General features: G+C 45.9%; 2 protein-coding genes across 3 annotated transcripts; one reads left to right on the top strand and one right to left on the bottom strand.

The window, feature by feature from the left end:
• Window positions 1–691: 691 nt before the first annotated feature.
• ATP5F1A (ATP synthase F1 subunit alpha) lies at window positions 692–8,450 on the bottom strand. Of its 2 annotated transcripts, none has more exons than XM_074166860.1 (12): window positions 8,276–8,450; window positions 7,127–7,205; window positions 5,892–6,061; window positions 4,911–5,084; window positions 4,664–4,830; window positions 4,370–4,518; window positions 3,280–3,431; window positions 2,924–3,148; window positions 2,708–2,815; window positions 1,735–1,879; window positions 1,358–1,508; window positions 692–955 (listed from the first exon to the last, which is right to left on the bottom strand). In XM_074166860.1, exons 1-12 carry the CDS (start codon window positions 8,333–8,335, stop codon window positions 874–876), a joined length of 1,662 nt encoding a protein of 553 aa, XP_074022961.1. In that variant the 5' UTR covers window positions 8,336–8,450; the 3' UTR covers window positions 692–873. The 2 variants fall into 2 exon arrangements, with proteins under 2 accessions (XP_074022961.1, XP_074022962.1); XM_074166861.1 differs by having other exon boundaries at window positions 716–955; window positions 4,977–5,084; window positions 8,276–8,438.
• A 2,686-nt stretch (window positions 8,451–11,136) lies between these two features.
• On the top strand, window positions 11,137–22,448 carry HAUS1 (HAUS augmin like complex subunit 1). Its single transcript, XM_074166695.1, has 9 exons — window positions 11,137–11,185; window positions 12,613–12,787; window positions 14,317–14,452; window positions 15,308–15,442; window positions 16,427–16,550; window positions 17,346–17,411; window positions 19,144–19,215; window positions 21,075–21,122; window positions 22,150–22,448. The coding sequence occupies exons 1-9, from the start codon at window positions 11,165–11,167 to the stop codon at window positions 22,222–22,224; spliced, it is 852 nt and encodes a 283-aa protein (XP_074022796.1). The 5' UTR covers window positions 11,137–11,164; the 3' UTR covers window positions 22,225–22,448.
• Window positions 22,449–22,658: the final 210 nt, after the last annotated feature.

Below are 22,658 nucleotides of genomic sequence, written 5' to 3'. Positions count from 1 at the left end.
AGTTTTGGGCCCCTCACGACAAGAAGGACATTGAGGTGCTGGAGCGTGTCCAGAGAAGGGCAATGGAGCTGGTGAGGGGTCTGGGGTCTGGAGGGGTCTTGTGAGGAGCGGCTGAGGGAGCTGGGGGTGTTCAGCCTGGAGAAAAGGAGGCTGAGGGGAGACCTTCTTGCTCTCTCCAACTCCCTGAAAGCAGGGTGTAGCCAGCAGGGGGTCAGTCTCTTCTCCCAAGTCACAGGCAATGGGACAAGAGGAAACAGCTTAAAGTTGCACCAGGGGAGGTTTAGGATGGATATTAGGAAACATTTCTTCCCTGAAAGGGTTGTCAAGCCTTGGAAGAGGCTGCCCAGGGAAGTGGGGGGGGGGCAACATCCCTGGAGGTATTTAGAAGCCAGGCAGACATGGTGCTGAGGGACATGGGTTAGCCATGGTTTTTGTCAGTGTTGGGTTGATGGTTGGACTCGATGATCTGAAAGGCCCCTTCCCACCTAGAAGATTCTGTGACTCTCTAACCCTCAGCTCTTGTCAGGATGGGAATTGTCTTCTCCACAGAATCCAGCTGCCACCCCAACTTACATGTTGAGTGGATCAAACTCCCCTTACAAGCATGCCACCCATTTTTCAGAGTTCCTCTAGTGAGCGTGTGCCCAGGGGAGTTTATCTCTGTGGTTCTAAGGACAGGTGTTGCTCAAGTCATCAGCCAGAAAGGCAATCATTTACTACAGAAAATACAACTTTTTTTTTTTTTTTTACATGGAAACTTTAATTCTCACTGAGATCTGTACATTCAAGTCGCACATACTTTTGTAAGTCCTTGATGGAGCTGGAGCACGGGATCACGACAAACAGCCTGGTCTGTTGGAGCCGTTTTTAAGTTTATGCCTCGAAAGTAGCCAGGAAACTCGTGACTATTTCCTTCAACTTGGCTTCTGTCTGGTCAGAGATCTTCCCTTCGGTCCTGTTGGAAGAGCTCAGTTAAACTTCTGAGGCAGGAACAGACACACGGTCAATCCCCGACTAAGGCAAACAACTTTACAACGAACCTTCCCATTTCTAACGAATTTAGCAGAGGAATTAACACATTTCTGTTTGATGCGTGGAGCTACACCACCGAAATGAACGTTAACATCCCTTCTCCTAAAAAATTAGTCCGGTTGAAGAACTAAGGTTTTGTCAATACATACTTTCAAAGCAGCTGTACATAGTTCAACAAGGTTCCACCTTGTTCCATCATCATCACTGACCAGACGGAAGTGATTTCAAGTACCAGATTAGAGGAGAGGTGTGGAAATAGGTTGATTTTAAGCATGGGCTGGATTTTCAGAGTCAAAACCCCTGGGTTGCAGTCAAATCACAGTACCTGATCGTGGAGAGGAGGGCCTGGTGCTGGCTCAGCACGTGAGCGAGGAAAGCACTCTCGAATTTGGTGATTTTGCTGGGCTCCAGCTTGTCCAAGTGACCTCTTACACCCGCGTAGATGACGGCAACCTGCTCCTCAATGGCCATGGGAACTGCGGGAGAGACAGCGTTCACAGCATTGGTAACTCTTATGCCAGGACACATCAGACCACACAAAGACCTCCTCTGGAGATGAACCGCGCATCGACAATGTGGTTTACCTCAGTCCGCGTTTACCGCATCCGCAGGACAGACACAGTAAACGCTGCCACAAAGACTGACCTCGTTAGTAGAAGCAACTAATGGGAAAGGCAGACCTCCCGCGCCCAGGACACTCACCGTACTGTCCCTGTTTGAGGAGCTCTGTCAGGCGCACCCCACGGTTCAGCAGCTGCTGTGTGGCTGCATCCAGATCAGACCCGAACTGAGCGAAGGCAGCCACCTCACGATACTGAGCCAATTCCAGCTTCATGGTACCTGCCACCTACAACACAAGGCACGGCTCAGACCTTCTCCATCTGTCTAGTAGTCTGTAGGTGACCTTCAGTTGTCACAGATATCTTGGCCTCGCATATCAGTCAAGTGAATCTCAAGTTTCTGACAAATGATTATATAAAAATTCCATTGTCTGCTTGGCCTTTTAACATAAGATGCTATTCCTTCCCGAAACGGCGACAGTTGGTATTAAACCTCACCGATCCCATATCTGGACTAAAATCAGGGGTTAAGAGAGCATTCTCCATCTCCAGTCAGATCAATACCCAGTTCTGCATACTACACTTAAGAAGTCATATTATCTTTACGCAGACATGATTTTCCTTTCTCCCTCCCCCCTCACCCCCCGCCTCAGCAGGCAATGGAAATATCACAGAATGGGTTGAGTTGGAAGGGACTTTAAAGCTCATCTCGTTCCAACCCCCCTGCCACGGGCAGGGACACCTCCCACCAGACCAGGTTGACCAAAGCCCCCTCCAACCTGGCCTTGAACCCCTCCAGGGATGGGGCAGCCACAGTTTCTCTAAGCAACCTGGGCCAGGGTCTCACCACCCTCACAGCAAAAGATTTCTTCCCCAGATCTCACCTAAACCTCCCCTCTTTCAGTTTGAAGCCATTACCCCTCATCCTGTGGCTCCTCTCCCTGATAAAGAGTCCCTCCTCAAATATCAAAGAGATCTCCAAAACTTTTTCTTTTATAATTTCATAACGCTAAGGAATGCAAGACTTTATTCCCAACTCTTTAGGGTGAAATGGGTTGGAAAGCCTACACACTACTCATCTCCAGTAAGATGAGGAGCAGCAGTTTCATGCTTACCTGCTTCATAGCCCTGGTCTGAGCAGCAGAACCTACACGGGACACAGACAGACCAACATTGATGGCTGGACGGATACCTTTGTAGAACAACTCAGTTTCCAAGAAAATCTGCAGGAGAAAATAGTTCTTATTATCTTGGTCAGAACCCCGGAGGCCTCCTCAGAGACCTGCCAGTAAGTCACACAGGAGTACTGGCACGTGGAGAAGAAGTCCTACCTGTCCATCAGTGATGGAGATGACATTGGTTGGAATGTAAGCGGACACGTCACCAGCCTGAGTTTCAATGACAGGCAAGGCGGTGAGAGAGCCACCTCCAAAGGAATCGTTCATTTTGGCCGCTCTCTCCAGCAAGCGAGAGTGCAGGTAGAACACGTCACCTGGGTAGGCCTCACGACCGGGTGGACGACGCAGCAGCAGAGACATCTGACGATAGGCAACAGCCTGTGTGGTGTAAAGAGAGCTCTCAGACTTCAGTTGCTCCTTTAAAATGCTGAATTTCTAAACCTGAGGTGATGTTAGAGCTACAAACACCAATGCTAGACGATGAGGTCGATAAAAAAATGCTTCCTGACCTGTTTGGATAAGTCATCATAGATGATTAGTGCGTGTTTTCCATTGTCTCTGAAGTACTCCCCCATGGAGCAGCCGGAATAGGGAGCCAGGTACTGAAGGGGTGCTGCATCAGATGCTGTGGCAGACACCACAATGGTGTACTTCATGGCATCTGGAAAGAATTGGAGACACACACAGTAAGCGTGAGCACATTACCTCATCACAACTGTAATGAGCAAGTACAACACGCATGTGAAGCGCTAATTGCTGAAGCAAGCCCAGGCAGCATCACTATGTTGTTACAGGAAAGAACACTGTACTGGATTAACACATCCGTTACCTCAATTAAATTCAGAAGTTTCAAGAGCGAGTTCATGACAGCTACTGTCTAACACTTGCAGGCTTCTTTCCCATTTAAAATTAATTTTAAGCTTTCACTAAGAAACACTTTAGTTGTAGAAGTAACTCAGCCTGAAAGTCTGTGATATCCTGGCTTCTGCAAGGAGATACTACCCCTTTGTTTCATAGTCCCAAACAAATTACTGTCATTAAAATGTGTGTGGGGTGCGTCACGCTAGGTATGTCTCTGCTTTATCACCAGGCAAGAGGTAAGGTCCCTGATCTCTTGCAACCCCTGTTACCGATGCAGCCTTGGTCAAGGAGATCACTGTTTCTGAAAAGAGAGTAAAACCCATGTTTGGGCAGTAAAGTCTCCCCACTAAACCCGCAACTGCCATTTACACTGACTTGCAGACGTATGAAACAAACGCCAGGTCCATAAACATTTGTAGGACATGGCTTGTAATCAGGCTTGCCTCACTGCCGAGAGGAATATCTCTGAACTCTGCTAAAAAAAGTCATGGAAGGTGACTTTTCCATAAGCAACTGAGCAGTTTTGAGTCTTCTAGTCTTCTAATGCAATGCAGCAAGAGGTTTGTTTTTTTTTTCCCCAGATACCTAGAAAGATTTCTTGTCCAGAAAAGAAAGCAGTTCACTCATCTAGTAAGAAAATAATTCTGTCCATACTCGCATCTAGGTGAGGCCATCAGTGTTACAATAAGAACAGGATGTCACTAGGTGTCAGGCTCAGCCACCTTCAAAAATCCCTACCTGCATCAGTGAGCCTCTTCACCAGCTGAGCCACGGTAGATCTCTTCTGCCCAATTGCAACATAGATGCAGTACAGCTTCTTCTTCTCATCTGTTCCATCATTAAATCTTTTCTGGTTGATTATTGTGTCAATTGCAATCGAAGTTTTCCTGTGTAACACAGAGGCTGGTAAGTTAAGCTGCCTACGGTTCTCCCAACCTTCACGCAGTTCTGTCTTCAGCTTTGTACATTGGTGCAGGCTGTACTCAAGTCTCTGTTTTAAGGACCCATTTTTAGCTTGGTTATTGAACTTACCCTGTCTGTCTGTCACCGATGATCAGCTCACGCTGGCCACGACCAATGGGCACCAAGCTGTCCACAGCCTTAATGCCCGTCTGCATGGGTTCCCGCACAGAGATCCTGGGAATGATCCCAGGGGCCTTCAAGCCAACTCTTCTGCGTGTCTTAGACGTAACAGGACCCTTAAAAGAGAGAAAAAAAACTGTTGCAATCTGTGTCACACAGATACAAGCAGAGGTAGCCAACACCTAGTTACACTCACCTTCCCGTCGATGGGATTGCCCAGGGCATCTACAACGCGGCCCAGCAGCTCCTCCCCAACCGGAACGTCCACGATGGCACCCGTCCTCTTCACAACATCCCCTTCCTTGATCAGTCTGTCGTTACCAAACACGACAACACCAACGTTGTCGGGCTCCAAATTCAAGGACATACCCTAGGACAAAGATCACAAGATCCTGAGAAAACCCGTGGCAATGTCTGCAAAATTTTGAGAGTTTAATACCAATATTGTTCTACAGTGTAGAACATCCAACATAGTCTTATCTCAGTCTTACTTGTAGCAATAATCAACGTTCTGCTTTTATGTACACTGCCTGCACATTCTTCCATACTGGTGCGAGAACCTGCCTAAGCCTTCAGCTTACCACTTAATTAATTGTACTTGCAGCAGCCTAGGATTAGGTCACTTCTCTCTCTAGAAAGAGTAGGAAGGATTAGCAGGGCTCAAATACAACCCTTCTCTCTTGCCTAGGAATTGGACATGTGAAAAGCACCAGCTTCTTCTCTGCCTAAGGCAAGTGAGATCACTAAAAATACTGGGAGAGAAGCTGCAGTACTCTCAGAATGTCAGACAGCTTTTTAACTCTAGTCCACTCTCAGGACTATAAGAAGTCAGCAAACTGCACACTGTACTGGGGCAGCGAGGCTATTATTCAACAGTAAACATAAAAGCCACCTGAAACCAAATAAAACAAAACCCAATGATAGGAGTAGTTCTTAATAGTTCTTAGATGAAGACAAATAAAGCTCAAATATTGGCCAAGAATCAGATACTGAAAGCTTCAAAGAATATTTGCTTTTTGTAGTATTATTTCAAGTAGTTACTGTACTTTAAAGTTGCAATAAAGTCTGTATACCGGTAATTCCAAGCATAGTCTCAGATTCTCCTTTAAAAAGTCCTTTCTTCTTAAAAAAATCTTTGTATTTCTAGGCTAAACAAACCGCTTCAGTGAAAGCTTACCTTCAGTCCAGAAGAGAATTCAACCATTTCTTCTGCCTGGACATTTCTCAGCCCGTACACACGGGCAATACCATCACCAATCGAGAGCACTCGGCCAGTCTCCTCGAGTTCAGCAGAGGTGTCAGCTCCCAAAATACGTTCCTCAAGAATAGAGGATACCTCAGCAGTGCCTGGAAAGAGACGTTTCAAACCAGACTTAGCACATTAAGCCACAGTGTGAATTCAGAAGCCAAGGTAACCTTTCTCAGGTATGCCATGAGGTCTAGTGAGCAATGGTATTCCTTACATATGATGCATAAAACAAATAACAGCTTCAGTATTCACAGCCCATAAAAGCAGCTTCAACTCATCATTATGAGCCAGCTTCAAAACACTGATAGCTGTTATCACTCAGTAGGTCCTACATTATTAGCAAGCTCTGCCCCTAGAAAGCAATTAAATAGATTAGACTCAGCTCAGAAAGAATAGACATGCTAGCTACACTTGCAGATCATTTACTTAGACTGGAGGCGTCAAAACATGCTGTGTCAATTGATTTGCAATCCAAGATCCAAATATATTTAACTCAATACATCTAAGGAGCAAGTTGTTCAATATAAGCCATAAAAATGCATTCTCCATCTTCCTCCAATTTGTTTGGCAGTATACCTCCAACAACTTTTTATTTCCTCAGTGAGGGAAGAGTAAATAACACTGTGAAACTGTTGTTTCCTAACAATACCTTTAGTCACCCTAAACCACTTCAAAAATCATACAGAAACCACTATCAAAAACACGGCTATGCAGCACCACTGCCTTCTCTAAACACCAAGATGCTGACAGCAAAAGTTATACTCAAGGACACAAGGTCAAACGCAGGCAGGCCCTGGGAAAGTCATGCGTTCCTTCATACGGTTACCAACAGGAAACTGGAATTTGAGGCATTTTTTCAAATAATTCTGCAGGAGTTGAATACCGAATAGAATCCTCATGAAGTAGGTAAGCTGCATAAGCCAACGGTCATGTGACGACTCCTTTGGTTTTGGCATAATCTGAATAATTATTAAAGTGATGTCTCCTGGATTTAACTGTGTACCAAACAGTTCACTGTTAAATACTGTCACTATATAAATGTCCTTAAGGGTTTTGGCAACTGATACACACCCCCCTTACACTCCATATTCAAATTCCTTTTTGTCTGACAGAGCAAGCTTTTAAACTGCACTCTTATAATAGAAGACCTTTCTCAGACTCACCGGTTTTCTGAAAGCATGTTTTGGAGGCATGGATGTTTCTTGTAGCAACAAACGCTGCACCCAGGGTGTTTCTGGAAACCTAAAATAAGTCATGTTTCAGGAACAGTGAGATTCCCTGGATCATTCAAAAAAACGTGAAGAGATAACACACTGAAATTTCTGATCATGATCTTATGTATTTAATGTGTCTCAGCTTTGAATTGAGCTTCACAGCACTCCGTAACTGTAGTTACAGAACCAAGTCCAGCATTGCTAAGCAAGGACAGGCAGTAACGGAGACTGCTGTAAATTACTGGCTGCATTTTTCTGCATTGCACTGATGTCACCATCACGGCACTGCAGCAGCTCCCAAAGCAACACCTCCTCTCATTTGCGACCGTTGCTCTGAGCATCAAAAGCTTGGGGCATAAAAAAAATAGGTGCACTCCTCGTGGCTCTGCACAAGGGAGAAATAACACTTCATCTTCTGAAGGTTGGCCTTTCCAAGAAAAATCTAACTGCAGAATTTCTGAAGCACAGCTAAAACTTAACTGATAATGGAAACAAAAAAAAAAAAAAAACAACAAAAAAACCAACAAAACACAAAACCTGCTGTGATAACGAGTGCATCAAAACAATATAATCCTACATCCCAAACAAAGCTCCCACTGCAGTCCCATGCAATGTTAATTCTACTTCTCTGGAAGCCTGGGTAGGCCTCTCCTCCGTTCACCTTCACAAGGGACATGACCCGGGAACGGGTCCTGACAGACCTTCACACCCTCACTCTTCCCACAGACACGGGGGAAAAAAATGCCACTTGGTAAAGCCTCACAAGTCCAATCCCTAACCCTGACTGGAATCCAGCAGCCTTCAGGATATTAACCTGACCCCACCAGTGCCAACCCGCATCCCCGGGGAAGGACACGCCGCCCCCCCGGCCCTCTCCACCCCTCACCCGAAGGCACCCCCCTCCTCAGCAGGGGCTCGGACCCCGCTGCCCCCCAGCGCTGAGGTGAGCCCCCACACACGCATCCCGCCCCACACTCCCGAGGCTGAGAGGCCGCGGCCCCTCAATGTCACCGTAGCCCCCAAGATGGCGGCGGCGGCGCCCGTGTGTCCCATCCTCCCTCCTCCCTTTTCACTTCAGGAAGGAGACAGCGCGCTCACCAGGCCGGCCTGCCGCGGCAGGGAGCGGGCGAGGGCGGCAGCCACACGGGCGGAGAGCATGGCGGCGGCGGGCGGCTCCTGCGGGGAAAGCTGAAGCAGACGGCTGGCTGCTGCCGGCCCCGCGCTCCGTTCCACAAAATGGCGGCGGCGCCCTCCGCTCCTTTTGCCTGAGCCAGGCCACGCCCACGGCGCGGGGCGGGGCGAGACCCGGAAGTTCTTCCCCCGCCGCTAGAGGGTCCCTCAGGCCTCGGGGCGCCGCCCCCCCCCCCCCCCCCCCCCCCCCGCGCCCCTGGGTCGTGAGGGAATATATGTATATATTTAAAAAAAATAATTTAAAAACCCTCCAAACGGGGCTTTTAGAAAAATACCCCGCTGCGGTAGGTGTCCTTGAAGTGCCCCTCAGCGGGCGGAAGGGGCGGAGCGGGACGGGGCGGGCAGGGCCCGGTGTGGGGGGCGGGAGGGCGGCCTGTCAGGGCGGAGGGGCGGCCGGGGACACGGGCCGCGCTGGTTTTCTTACCGGAGCTTAAATTGGTTTTTTTGTTTTTTTTTTTCAGCCGGTCCGCTGATAATACGTGACACTTGAAAAGCTGAGCGGGGGGGTGCCGTCAGAGGTGGCGGTGACAGGGCAGCAGCCCCGCAGGCTGAGGAGAGGCTCCCTGCGAGAGGCGGTGGTGCTTGTGGCACGGCTTGATCCGTCTGTGTCCTGGTGTGAGAAGCACAGGAGCAACTGCTCCTCTAACGCTTGGGGAAAGGGCACTTTTAGAAGACTTTAGTGTCTGAATTTGTGAAAAGATTTACTTTATAGCTGGCGTCGGGATGTGGGTTTCAAGGTCTCAGTGTTTTCAAGCCTTGCCAGGTGCGGGGATGAGGAGGAGCGAGACCCAGGCACTTGACCCAAGCTGCCAGCAGGACTATTTCATACCATGAACGTCACGTTCATATAAATTACAAAGTTTGCTGCGTAGTGCTCTTTCTCCCTTGATGGCTGCCATCCTGAGAACTTCTCACCCCAGTGCCAGAGCCCTGAGCCCTTCCCTTCCTCCTCCTGCCTCCCTGCCCCCCGCTCCTGCTGCAGCGCTCGCAGGGTCCCACATTGGCTGCCCCTGCTGGGAGTGCACGGCTTCCTGCTGAGAGAATGGGCTGAGTATAGTCCTTGTGTATTTTACATTGGTATCGGGGTCAATAATGATTCCTTAGTATTATCAGTGTTAATTATTTAGTGTTTTCCTATTAAATGTAGTTATATTTCAGCCCTTCTTGTTTCCTCGTTTGCCCCGATTCCCCTTCTCAAGTGAGGAGGGCTCATCAGGTGAGAGACTAATCATTTAAAAGACAATAAATTGCTGTGGGTTTCTCGAACCATGCAATTCTGCCAGGACCTCGCCCCTGCAACAAATTCCATGTGTGAGAGATGCAGGATTTACTCTGCGGAAGCTAGAGCAGGGACAGCGCAACAGTGTCCCCCAGGTGACCCAGAGAGGTCACGGAGCAAAGCACGGAGCCCAGCGGATGTTCTGGGAGTTGGAAAGGTTCAGTGAAAAGTCTTTGGGCGTTTTGGCATGCCTTGTGTCCAACACAACGCTCCAGCAGCGCTTCTCCCGCTGGTTATTTCAGTAATCTCTTCAGGTTCTGTAAAACTGTGAAAAAAAAAACCAGACAAAAAACCACCAAACCCCAACATTGATTTAAATTATCCATTTTAGCCTCGTGCGTTTGTAGTTTTTCACTGAATTTCACTGAATTTTTTTAGAGTTGGAAGGGACCGTATAGATCATCTAGTCCAACTCCCCTGCTGAAGCAGGATTGCTTAGAGAATGCTACTCAGGACTGCATCCAGGCGGGTCTTGAAAATCTCCAAAGAAGGGGACTCCACAACCTCCCTGGGCAGCCTGTTCCAGGGCTCTGTCACCCTCACCGTGAAGAAAATCTTTCTCATATTCGAGTGGAACCTCCTATGTTCCAACTTGTGCCCGTTGCCCCTCGTCCTGTCACTGGGAACCACTGAAAAGAGTCTGGCTCCCTCCTCCTTCAACCCACCCTTCAGATATTTATAGGCATTAATAAGGTCTCCCCTCAGCCTTCTCTTCACCAAACTAAAGAGTCCCAGCTCTCTCAGCCTTTCCTCATCAAGGAGATGCTCCAATCCTTGAATCATCTTTGTTGCCCATCGCTGGACTCTTTCCAGTAGTTCCCTATCCCTCTTGAATTGGGGAGCCCAGAACTGGATGCAATACTCCAGTTGTGGCCTCACCAGTGCAGAGTAGAGGGGGAGAATGACTTCCCTCCACCTACTAGCCACACTCTTCCCTGCGCAGCCCAGTTTTGTTACTGTGCTATGAAAGAGAGGCCATTCCTTGGTGATTGTTTTAAGAGCGTGACTCAGCAGATGTGGTTTCGCAGTGCGTTTTCCAGCCAGGAGTACCTTTTTAATGCAAGTTTATATATATGCAGCGGTATGCAAGCCATTCAGTTTTCAATTTTTACCCCTAAACTTAAAACACGGTTAAGGGATTTATATGTCTTTATTTTTAATTAGCCTTATGATAGACACGCAACACACAATTCCATCAAACATCAAATCATTTTACAGATTCAAGGCTATTTTCTTGAAAATACTGGGCGTAGGGGGAAAGCAAATTCTTTCAAAACGTTTAGAGTATTCCGACCCACTTTGGTTAAAGCGCTCGCCGCAGCTAGTGGATGGAACTGATGGTTTTTGATTATTTTCTGTGTGTTTCAAGAATTTAAAACGAGAAGCCGGGCGGGGAGGCTTGCGCCGCTCTCCCCCCCCCCCCCCGAACTACAATTCCCATCAAGCCCCGCGGCGCGGCGGGTGCGCGCAGGGGGCGTCGGGAGGAAGGCGGGCGGTTCAAGGCGGCGGGGGCCGACATGGAGGAGAAGCTCAAGCGGGTAACGGCGGGGAGAGGTGGAGGTGGAGGTGGAGGTGGAGGTGGAGGTGGAGGTGGAGGTGGAGGTGGAGGTGGAGGTGGAGGTGGAGGTGGAGGTGGAGGTGGAGGTGGAGGTGGAGGTGGAGGTGGAGGTGGAGGTGGAGGTGGAGGTGGAGGTGGAGGTGTCCCCAGTGCGTTATTGGAGCCCTCATCCCTCTCTCCTGAGGGTGTCTCTTTCTGTCTTTGTGGGCGAGGCACCCGGGTGGTTGCCCTGGAGGTTTTGCTGGGCCATGGCCAGTTGTCGCTCTGCTTGGCTGGTGCTGGGACCTCTGTGGTTCAAGAACTGAAACGAGCCCCTGTCGTTTTCTTGCCCATTGGGGCTTTGGGGGCCAGGCAAGACGTGGCTGCTGGGTGGGTTTTGCAGCAGCACGGTCTGTGTTCACCTCTGCTGTCCATGAGCTCACTGACTTATAAACTCAGAGCTTGTTTAAAAATCTAGGTAATGAAGATCTTGTGTGCCTGAAGTTTTTGTGTTTCAAATCATTGCCCCTACAGAAATTGGCAGAAAGATTCAATTTATCTTTCGATCGTGAACTTGCCTTTTTTCTGCACATAATCACGTTGGCTTCATCTACACATAATTAGTGCCCTTTGCCTCTAAGGCCTTGATGGGGTTTCACCCCAGTGTAGTTCAGGCTGATGTTTGCTGTGTGCAGTGTGTGTAGTGGAGATGCTGAAATGGTAGAAGCATAAAGAAGGACGTGCTAGAAGGAAATGTCTTTTTAAGTTATAAGGCTGTGTCCTTTTCCATCAGGTTGCTTAGGCAGCCTTAGACAAGGATTTGTGTTACTCAGTGTTAAACTTCCATGTGTTCAATTATTACCAGTCATAATCTAATCTTTCAGCGTTGAGAGCACTGCGTTGAGCTCTCTCCCATTTCTGACCTTTTCAGGGGCAGAAATTGTGCTCTGTGGGGCTCATGCCTGCACGCCATTACTAACTCTTTCTACCCCACAAGCCCATAGAGACTGTTCCATGTGATTATGGTTTGGGCGGTTTTTTATCCCACGGTGCTTTAATGGAGTTTTCATTAATAAATACCCACTTAACATCTCCTGGACCATTAGCGTGTCTGTAGCAAACAGGTCATGTGAATAAAAAAAAAAAAAAAAAATTATCGCCTGAAGATAAGCAGGTGTCCAGAGAAATGAGGGAGATTAAAAGGGAAATTGTTTTCTAAACTGCAGAGGGTGTTTGGAAAAAGAGACAAAGGAGGCTCTCTCCCTTTTTGCACTGATGCCTTTACTGGTGTAGCAGGAGTCATTCTTCAGGAATGTAGAAGTTGCAGCACGTTTACGTTTCTCACACCTATCAGCTATTTTCTGTTGTTTCACTTGACCTCTTAATATTTTTTTTTATTATTATTATTTTTTTCCCCTTCTCTGGCAGGCTGTCGTGTGGCTAAAGAAAGTATATGGCAGTGAGCCTATCCCAGAGTTTGAAGTGAATGAAAGGACAGTTGATTTCCTGTATAACCTTGCAGAATGCCATGAAGCCAGAGAGAGTGACGCTGCTTTGCAGATAGAGAACATGAAGCAGAAGGCAGCAGAATATGAAGCAAAAGGTGAGTTCAAAAGCTCCACCTCCCAGTTCCAGCAAGGTTTTTCTTAGTGGCCCTGAAGATTGTCTTTGTTAAAATCTTTGCAAACAAACATCTTTATCAGTGACCTGGACAAGGGGATCGAGTGCACCCTCAGTAAGTTGGCAGATGATGCCAAGTTGGGTGGGAGTGTTGACCTGCTTGAGGGTAGGAGGACTCTACAGAGGGATCTGGACAGGTTGGATCAATGGGCCAAGGCCAGTGGTGTGAGGTTCAACAAGTGACGGGTCCTGCACTTGGGACACAACAGCCCCATGGATGCTTCAGGTCTGGTGCAGAATGGCTGGAGCTGCCTGGCTGAAAAGGACCTGGGGGTGTTGGTCGACTGTCAGCTTAACATGAGCCAGCAGTGTGCCCAGGTGGCCAAGAAGGCCAACAGCATCCTGGCCTGTATCAGGAACAGCATGGCGAGTAGGACTCGGGAGGTGATTGTCCCCCTGTACCGGGCACTGGTGAGGCCCCACCTCGAGGGCTGGGTCCAGTTTTGGGCCCCTTACCACAAAAAAGGCATTGAGGGGCTGGAGCATGTCCAGAGAAGGGCAACGGAGCTGGTGAGGGGTCTGGAGCACAAGTGTTGTGACGAGCAGCTGAGGGAGCTGGGGGTGTTCAGCCTGGAGAAAAGGAGGCTGAGGGGAGACCTTCTCGCTCTCTACAACTCCCTGAAAGGAGGGTGTAGCCGGGGGGAGTCGGTCTCTTCTCCCAAGGAACAGGCAATAGGACAAGAGGAAATGGCCTCAAATTGCAGCAGGGGAGGTTCAGATTTGAAAAAATTTTTACACAGAAAGGGTTATTAAGCATTGGAATGGGCTGCCCAGGGAAGTGGTTGAGGCACCATCCCTGGAGATAGTCAAAAGACGGGTAGACCTAGTGCTGAGGGACATGGTTTAGTGATGAGTTTTTTTATTAGAGTTAGGTTGATGGTTGGACTTGATGATCTTAAAGGTCCCTTCCAACCTGGACAATTCTATGATATAAATAATTATATATAAAATTGGAAAAAACTCAGCTTCTGTTCTGGTACAGTTTTTACTACAATGCATGTCAATCCTCCCTTTCAGCAAAATTTACGATGACATAAGGTTGATCAAGAGCAATTTTTTAAGCTGTCTTGAGCAGGCTGTAAATACAGAGAAGCAGATTAATTGCCAAAACCTCCTAGTCCGCTGGGCTGAGTAGCAGAGCATTGAAATACTGGCTGGATCAGCACGGAAGCAACCCTACCGCTGATTTAAGAGTCTGAGCTGGTGCTAATCCACTGTTAAGGAAAGCGCTTGAGGAATCTGAAACAACAGCGAGGTGATTAAGTTATGCTCGAGCTGCCTGGAGTGAATGTTTGATAATGTGGGCTTTTTTTTGGAGCAAGGGAGTGATTCAGGGGACCATAATACATTTTTAACACGTGTGTTGAAAGAGACAATCGCACCTTAGGCCTTAAAAGATCAGTAATATAAAAAAAAAATAAAATGCTCCTTTGGGTTGTATTTTTTTTTCAGCTAAGTACCTACAGAGCCTTCTCAGAGAAATCCTGGCTCTTTCCCCATATAGTCTGTCCAGCAAAGGCACCAGCTACCTCAATGTCCTGGTGAAGAGCGCAATGGCACTTGAAACAAAGGACACTTCTCTTGTCAGGTAATTTTTCCCACTGTACATCAGGGCTGGTGGTCTGTGCTCTTTTCCCTCTGTTTTATCCATTCAACACTTTCAAACTTGACTTTCACACCAGGAAACCTTATTTGTCGAGATTATTTTGCACCCCTTGGGCACCTTTGGAGTTCACAGGAGCTGAGCACAAAGATCTAGCTCTTGACTGTCCCAGCAAAGAAAGTCTCCAAAGCCTGAGAAGTGCCTCAGCTGGCGTTAAATCCCTCTTTTTTTGCCCCATGCTCTTGTGGTCAGTGGCCACAGAGAAATGGCAGCTGTTGGCCTGCTCTTCCTGGGCCCCTCTCCCCAGCCTGGCTTTGACCTGTAACACAGCAGGTATGTGATGAGCACTGACAATAAGAAAGGGCCAAATTCTGCTGTGGAATCCAATTTTTGTGTGACGTTCAGGAGCTTGGCTCTTACGTCTCTTCTCCCAAGAAGGAGGGGTGAGCAGCTTTGAACCATTTGGGACTGAAATACTGCTGGATATTGCCTCAGGGACATGTGTTTTCAGGGACTGAATGCAGTTTCTCTCAAAGGCAATTTGGCAATCCAGGAGAGGAGCATACGATGATTTCAAACCCAGGGGTTATATTCACCAGACTGTCAGGTCTTGTTTGCTTCCTCCTACTAAGATTGCCATGCCATTTCCCCTTCCAGATGAAATCTTCCTTAGTTAAGGGAAGCAAATACCCTTAGTGTCTGATTTTCATTTCCTCCTATCATAATGTGAGAAAAAAAACACAAGTAATTTATGTAAAGTGTGGAGAAAATAATAATAATTCTGAGTTTCAGAAGAGCTGACTCCTGAGCATTCCCACTGTATCTCTCTCTCTTCACCAGCTTCTTCTGTGCCATCAACGATATGACTTCGGAGCTGTACGCCACACAATCAAAAAACAAGGAAACGGTACTGGAATTGATGAGCATGAGGGAAAAAATAACTTCAGCGCTGTTGTTGGAACAGCAGCTAAAGGAGTGAGTAATGGATGAGAAAAGGGAAAGGTGTAAGCAGCACTGCTGATCTCCGCAATGCGGAGCGCCGGTTGTGATAACTAACGAGGACAACTGAATTGTCAGGATTTTGACGCGACTCTGACTCAAATATTTGGAAGTATCTATCAGAAACCATGTGCAATGGACACATCCAGTAATCAAAAGAGATTTGGGGTACCATCATAAAATCTGTTATTTTAAAACAAAAATGGACTACAAGCACTTATCAGACAAGGGCTGACATCTTCCACCAGTTGCCTTCAGCTGAGGTTGAAGGGAAACCTGATTTTCTTAACACATCTGGCGTGGGCTCTGTAGTCAGAGTCAAACAAAAACCATTCCCAGGTTAAGAATTCCCTTTAACCAAGATGTGGGAGACTTAAAACAGACAAACAAACAAAAAAGCGGTATCAAGTCCATTCTCTAGAGGATATAATCTGAGGTGCTTCGCCAAGCATAGCACCATCAGCCCCTGCCTTGAGTGGGGATTGGCCTAGATGATCTTCACAGCCCCGTTCCAGTCTTAATTATTTTTTGGGGTTTTTTTTGTTTGTTTTTTAAAGTAGGAATTGTGTTGCTGCTTGTAGCAGACATACCAGACCTGTGTGCTTTGTGCAGGTTTGCCGTGGCCCCTCTCAGTGAAGTTTAGCGTGGCTAACAGGTCTCTAATGGAATTAGAGAATTATGCAGAAGACTGACTGTGCTTTTATGCAGATGGTTTTCCCCTTGGCCTTATTGAGTTTTTTTCCCCTTTTCCCTAACCTTTGGGAGTCTGGATGTAACAGCTGTGGATGTTTCCACTGGGAAATCTCATAGGGAAACGCAAGTTTTTCTCCACACTCTCCCTTCTGGTGTTGGTTATATTACAGGATTTAGCTTAAGCATAGGTAATTAAGCGGTATTTGTATACTGGTATCTCTTTGAATGTAAAAGTATGCTTCTTTTTGTATTATTTTTTTTTTTAAGGGAACTTAAAAAAATGGAGGAATATTTGGAAGCAGAAAAGTTCAAAGCTCACATGCGATCCCAGAAAATGGAGTTCCTGAAAAATAAATCTAAGGATTTAGCCATCCGGATCAAGGCTGCTGAGGTAGATGGAAGGAATTTTCTAAAAAGTCATCGTAATGGGATGGCAGAGTCTTGGTTGGTCGGGCCCAAAGTTGTAGTTGCAGAGACATCCCAGGAGATTCCTAAAGTCCAGGACTGAGGACTCTTGGGCTAAACAGGACAACATGCTACTCCACTTCAGTTGTTCCTGCTATGTGCGTGGTCTCTCCTGGGGGCATCCTATGATAAATGAAAGGACATTTGGTCTTCTTTCACTGAGATCTGTATTAGTTCGGACTACCTCATGCTTGTTGTGAGGGGCTGTCGTATCGAGCATACAGACAGCTTCCAGGAAACTCACTGAGGTCAATTGTGCGTTGATTCTGCATATAGCCATTTCTTGAAACTAATGAATGATTAAACACAAGGCAGAAGTTGTACTGTCTTCTCCTTCACCTTTTCTACATGATGAAGGACACGTGAATGCTTTATTGGACAGCGTTCACGTATTAAATACCTTGGGGGAGGGGGGAGAAATGAGATGGTAAGTGTGGTATTAAAGTTGAAGACGCTTTACTGAGAAGCCTCTTCCCAGCCTTGCCATGTACTCTTCCCCTGCTAATTTTCTGTAAAGACTTGTTATTCTTGATACAAAATCAGTTGCTACTAAAATTTATATACACAGCTATAGCTGTGGTTCAAGTAGCACACACTTCTGTTGTTGACAAACTGCATTCTTGTTTGCCTCTTTAGACCAAAACCCAAGGAAATGGCAAAATCTTTCTCTTCCCTGTTATGTTTTGTGTTGGGTTATGAATGAGCTCTTCCCTGTCTGTAGGAGCAGCTTGCTGCCACAGGCTTGGACCAGTCACTGACACACGAGTCACTCATGAACCTGTCTGAGGTAGGTCTTTTGATCCAAGATGGATGCTTCTACAGTGGTGCAGACCAGGCTTGTTTGCTGGGTGCTTTCAGGAAATGTAGTTTGCTGTTTCGTTACCCGAACAAATACTAATGGTAAAAAGAAGCACAAATGAAAATCCCATAGACAGATACATCTGAGCTGGGGTATGTTGGATGGGTTTGGCTCTCCTAGAAACTGAGAAGCATCTATGGGTGCTGAAGTGGTACCTTCTCTTCAGGGTTAGATGTGGGCTTATTTTGGACTTGGGAAGAAGCTTTCCTTCTGGACTGATTGAGGGGAACAGTTGGAATCTTTATTTTTGTTGCCTGTTGGTTTTTTCCTCTCTTCTGTTTGTGCCTCTCTCTGTAACTGGGAATATAGCCTACTAGAGAATTTCCGTGGGATAAATTTCCTGATGCTGAGAGGCAGCCTGTGATCCTCTCTCCGTGATCTGTGCCATAAACAGAGTGGATATTCTGTGGGCTGCATCCTGTTACGTGGCTACCTGTGTATTGAAATTACTTCATAGAATGACCCAGGTGATTCTTTCTAGTTTGTGTGAAATAAACTTGTTTTCAAGCACTTCAGAGTAAGGGAAGGAGGTCAAGTGAAACCCAAAATCTGAACTTTTTTCTGATTTTTTTTTTCCTTGTATTTTTAAATATAACATTTTTCAGCTGTACTATAAGCCCAGTGGGAAAATTTGTTAAAGGAAAAAGCATATTTCTTGAGTTACTAGCTATAGATTCTCCAGCATATGTGTATTTGTGGTGTTCTGTCTGCACTCATCACACTTCAATATTATTTGCCATTACTGAAATGAGAACTTAGTCTTTCTCCCCATTTCTTTTGCTAGCTTTTCCTGTGTGTTTAGTTAAGTTGGAACAATGAAAGTAGGTTTCCTTATTCTTAGGTTGTTGTTCATGTGAGCCAGCGCTGGGTGGCAATGTTTACATGGCACAGTGTTTCAGAAGCGTTCAGTTCAGAGAACCCAAAATAATTTGTTGGCATTTCACATACAAAAAGTCATAGGTGATTTTCTAGACTTGTCATCTTCTAGAACCAACCAGAGCGTAAGGATAGGTTTGACTCCCTGACATTTCTATATCTGCTTTGCCAAGAGCTCAGTGAATTGGGCAGCACAAATTACTTTTATCTTCAGAGCGTGTTCGTTTTGTTTTTTTTTTTTTTAACTTTAAGATGATTATTTGAAAAGAGCTGAGGGCTGTGGAAGGCGCTCAGCCCCAAAGAGAAATTATTTCCCCTCATTAACAGAACGAGCAAAGCAGTGTAAGGGGAGTCTTTTTACTGCCCCCTGTGCAAAACTGTTTTCACACAGAAGCTATAGGCATGAGAACATGTCCCCTTCCTTGGGGCTCAGCTCTCTCTCTGGCCTAGAGTGAGGCTGAGAGCAAAAGTCCTCTGTCTGGGAATTGCAAATCCCCTCACCTTTCAGGGAGGTGGTATCAGTAAGCAAAGATGTCTGAAGATGCCTTCGGAGTGAAGAAAAATTAATTAATACCTCTGTAAAATTTGAACTGGTTTTGACTGTTTGATAACTGAATGAACAGCAGATCTTTTGTCTTCCATGGGTTTTAAGAAGGATCATGAAAGCTCTTGCCAACATCTGTGAATTCTGAAATGCTGTAGGTAACTGTCGATCTATGTCACTGATTTACATCACTTCTATGAGTAAGACTATAGAATATAATCTTCCTTGCTCTCTTCACAGGAATTGGCTAAACGGCGGGAAGAAATTGTGCCTTTGAAGAAGAAACTGGCGGCCTACCTAGATTTACCTTTTGTAATTATTTTTTTTTTTCCCACTGTTCTATTGTATTTGCCATCAGATTAATTTTAATGGACTTCAGAATGTAAAGGATATTGTTGTGGTGGTTTCAGTGGGCAAGCAGATGTCCTACGGGTCTACTGGTGGTGTAAACAGAAGGCTTTATTTAAACAGAAGGCTATCTATTTATTAATCTAGCCAAATCAAATCGAGAAATAAAGTATGCTTACCAGGCAGACTTTGTTCTAAAGAAATACACAGATTTGCTGGGTGAATTAGCTAGAAATTAGATGAAGAAATGAGGAAGAAAATGTAATTACTTAGTATATTATTTTTTTTTTGAGATTTACCAATGTATTAGCTATACATGTCATCAAGCTGTCAATATGGTGGACACAGCGCATTGCACTGAGGTTGGAGCTCTGAGCAAGATTTTAGGAATTATGAAGAAATAGCCAAATGTAGGCATTGTCCTCTAAACAAATAGTTTAGCTTGTGAGTATTGGCTGCTCCATCACTTTCTCTGAATTTTCTTGAGGGTGCTGGGTACTCAGCTCTCTGAAATCACAGGGTTCTCATTTAAGTGACTAAATTGCTGTTTTGAAAGCCCTTGTCTGTGTTCTGTTTTTCATTTTATATTTTCACTATTGTTCCCTGTGCTAGGAGTTACTATCAGACTGCCATGTGAAGGGTGTTTCATAAAAAAGATTTTCTCAAATTGGAACTCCTGTTACAAAAGGCTGTTTCAGTTAAGGGTAATTTTATGAACAACTTTATAGTGACTTAAGGAAGTCATGGGTGAATAGGACTTTAGTCCATCAAACAGAAACCCTTGGCTTTGTGTGACGTCAGTACATCACCACCTGTGGTATTCGGGACCACTAAACCCAAGTATTTCCAGTCTCCTTTGGAAGTTAACCATTGCTTTTATAGATGAGTATTAAGGACTTTTCAGGGGAGAAGTTGCAAAAACTGGAGTATGCGTAGTTGAATGGGGTTTGGGTTTGTTAAATACAATTGTAACTGTCTAGTTTTGCAGGTTTATATTTAAATTACCTGATAAGGGCCCCTGTTACCTCCTCTGAGCACCCCACAGCCTTTAATAGAGCTAACCACAGACCTTTCCATGTAAGAGGTGAAAAATATTTATTCCAGTTCTTATAAATGGGGCACAAAGGTCCAGAGAAACAGAGTTATCCAAAAATCACCTAGGAACTCTGCGATTAATTGCAACTATGAACTGGGGACTGGTCTGCTGGGCCACGCTTGTCTCTTCACCTCCTTAGCCCCTCCATCAAGTCCCTACCTCTCAACACATCTCCCTCCTCGAAGAAAAGGATGAAGGGAGAGGGTGGGACTGCTTCTCTTTTAAATCCATCTTACTCCAAGAGGCAGCTGCCTCCTTTCCTCAAGCAAAATGCATCGTTCAAATCAGATTAGGCTCTCCAGCTCCCCCCTCCTTCCCACCTTGGCGTCAAAGGAGACAGGGAGAGCCCCGATGCCTCGCTTCTGGTGCAGGCAGAAGGAGGGAGGAAGGTTTATCCTTGAAATCTTACAGTTCTTTGGAAAATTCATACACGGATATGTTCAAAATCCAGTTCCTTGATTAGTAGGTTTGGAAAATTGCTTAAAATGGGGTTGTTGGTTTTTTTTTTTTTTTTTTAGACTTTAGGCTGTACCAGACTTTTGAAAAATACATGATTGCCCAAACCAAACTGGTACCAGGCTTTTAATGTCAGTAGCTTTTGCATGTGAAGGGTGCACATAAAACTGATTTCATTATCCCTGATTTCCCCTGCAACACACCATTAGAGTCTCACAATGATGCAGGCGCTCTGTGTTTCCAGCTGAAATGCTGATTTTTCTCTCCTTAGAGTATTCCCCTTGCAAAAGTGAAGGTTGAAGAAGTAAAACGAGAACTGGTAAGAGTTTTTTATTTTTCACAGAGATCTAAATGAGTACTGTAGTTCCAAAATAAGTGCGCTCTATATATATATTAATTGGCTGTGGATTTATCTACCTCAGATTGTGGTCTTACTGATCCCTAGAGGGAAACTTTGCTCCGGTAAGGCAGAAGCCGTGTGTATTGGTAGGAGGAACTGGTGGAGGAATGATCTCTGAGCTACAAAGGCAGCTGGGGCATAATGGTATCAGCGGGGATTAGGTATCTACATCCCTCTGGATTTTGTCTGCTTCACCTGTCAGAATGTTTATTTGCTCAGCTTTTGTTGCAGCTTATTGCTCACAACCTTCCTTGCTGCTCCTGAGCTCCGAGAGGGCTCAAGGGCCCATATTTTATTTAACAGCTGCCTTGTAGGCTGCAGTGGGGACCTTCTCCTATAAAACATAATGCCCATTTCGTCCATGATTGTGTGATCTGCAGGAGTGGTTGTTGGAAAACATTCATACAAAGCTGTTTGGGAAGTCCATAGGTAGCTTTCCTGAGTGAGGTGGGCCACGTTTGAATATAAAACCCGTCTTTATTTTTCTTTGGGCTACTGTCTGCTTGCTCGTGGATAAAGCACGAGGTATTCAGTCATAAGCCTTAAAGCTGTGGTCAAAAATCACAGCTACTTGAGAGCCTTTTGTACGCTTTCAGATGGGACTGCTCAGGTTGGTAAGCCACTTAAGTTTTGATTCAGAAATACAAGCTCACCTAAACAGCCTGAGGTTTTTATCAGGTCAGAATACTCACCTCTGGAGTGTTACCCCTTCAGCTTGAGGTGTCTAATATCACAATTGGGTCACAGTGTGAAGGGCACGGAGCTTCTTTAGCCCTTCGTTTGGAGACCTGCTGCTTGCAGTAGGGACACCTTCCGGTTCAGTACTTGGGTTAATCAGTGCTAACAATATCCCAAGGCCTGATCATTGTAGGTAATGTCTGTCCAACCAGAATGTAGGAAAACCATTTCATGGTTGCCAATTCCTCTTGGTTTTCTCTCCCGCTAGAACGCCGTGGAGGAAGAGCTCTCAAAGGAGATTGAAAAGCTGACTCTTGAGATGCTACCGCCCAGAAAATACTAGTTCACCTGAAGCGGACTGCATGGAAGATGATTTCCCTTCTATTGTCTGTCTATTTGCAAAAACATTTTGGACTTCCTACTGTCCTTCTGCCACTTTCTGCCTTACTCTTCTTGCTGTTGGATGGCACAGTTGTAACCTTCCAGAAAGCATGCTCACTTTTAGGGCTTCATGTAGCTTTGCATTTGTAAAAATCACCTATTTTTCATAAAGTAACCCTCAAGTTTACTGTTTCTGTAGCAGTTCTTTTTCCATATGTGATACACAGCTGTAACTGGCCTCCGGATGACATCTTCACCAGGAGATGTCCATGTCAGGATCTGGTTGACCATTACCACTTAGAATTGAACTGATCAGGGAGGCTGGTTTTCCTCTTTTCCCTTTCTGGGCATTGGATTATGCTTTTTTCCTGCTGGATTGTGCAGCATCTTAGCGCA

The sequence above is a fragment of the Numenius arquata genome, chromosome Z (assembly GCF_964106895.1).
Source record: "Numenius arquata chromosome Z, bNumArq3.hap1.1, whole genome shotgun sequence".
In the NCBI taxonomy this organism is placed as follows: Eukaryota; Metazoa; Chordata; class Aves; order Charadriiformes; family Scolopacidae; genus Numenius; species Numenius arquata.
This window is presented reverse-complemented; position numbering and strand designations above follow the sequence as displayed.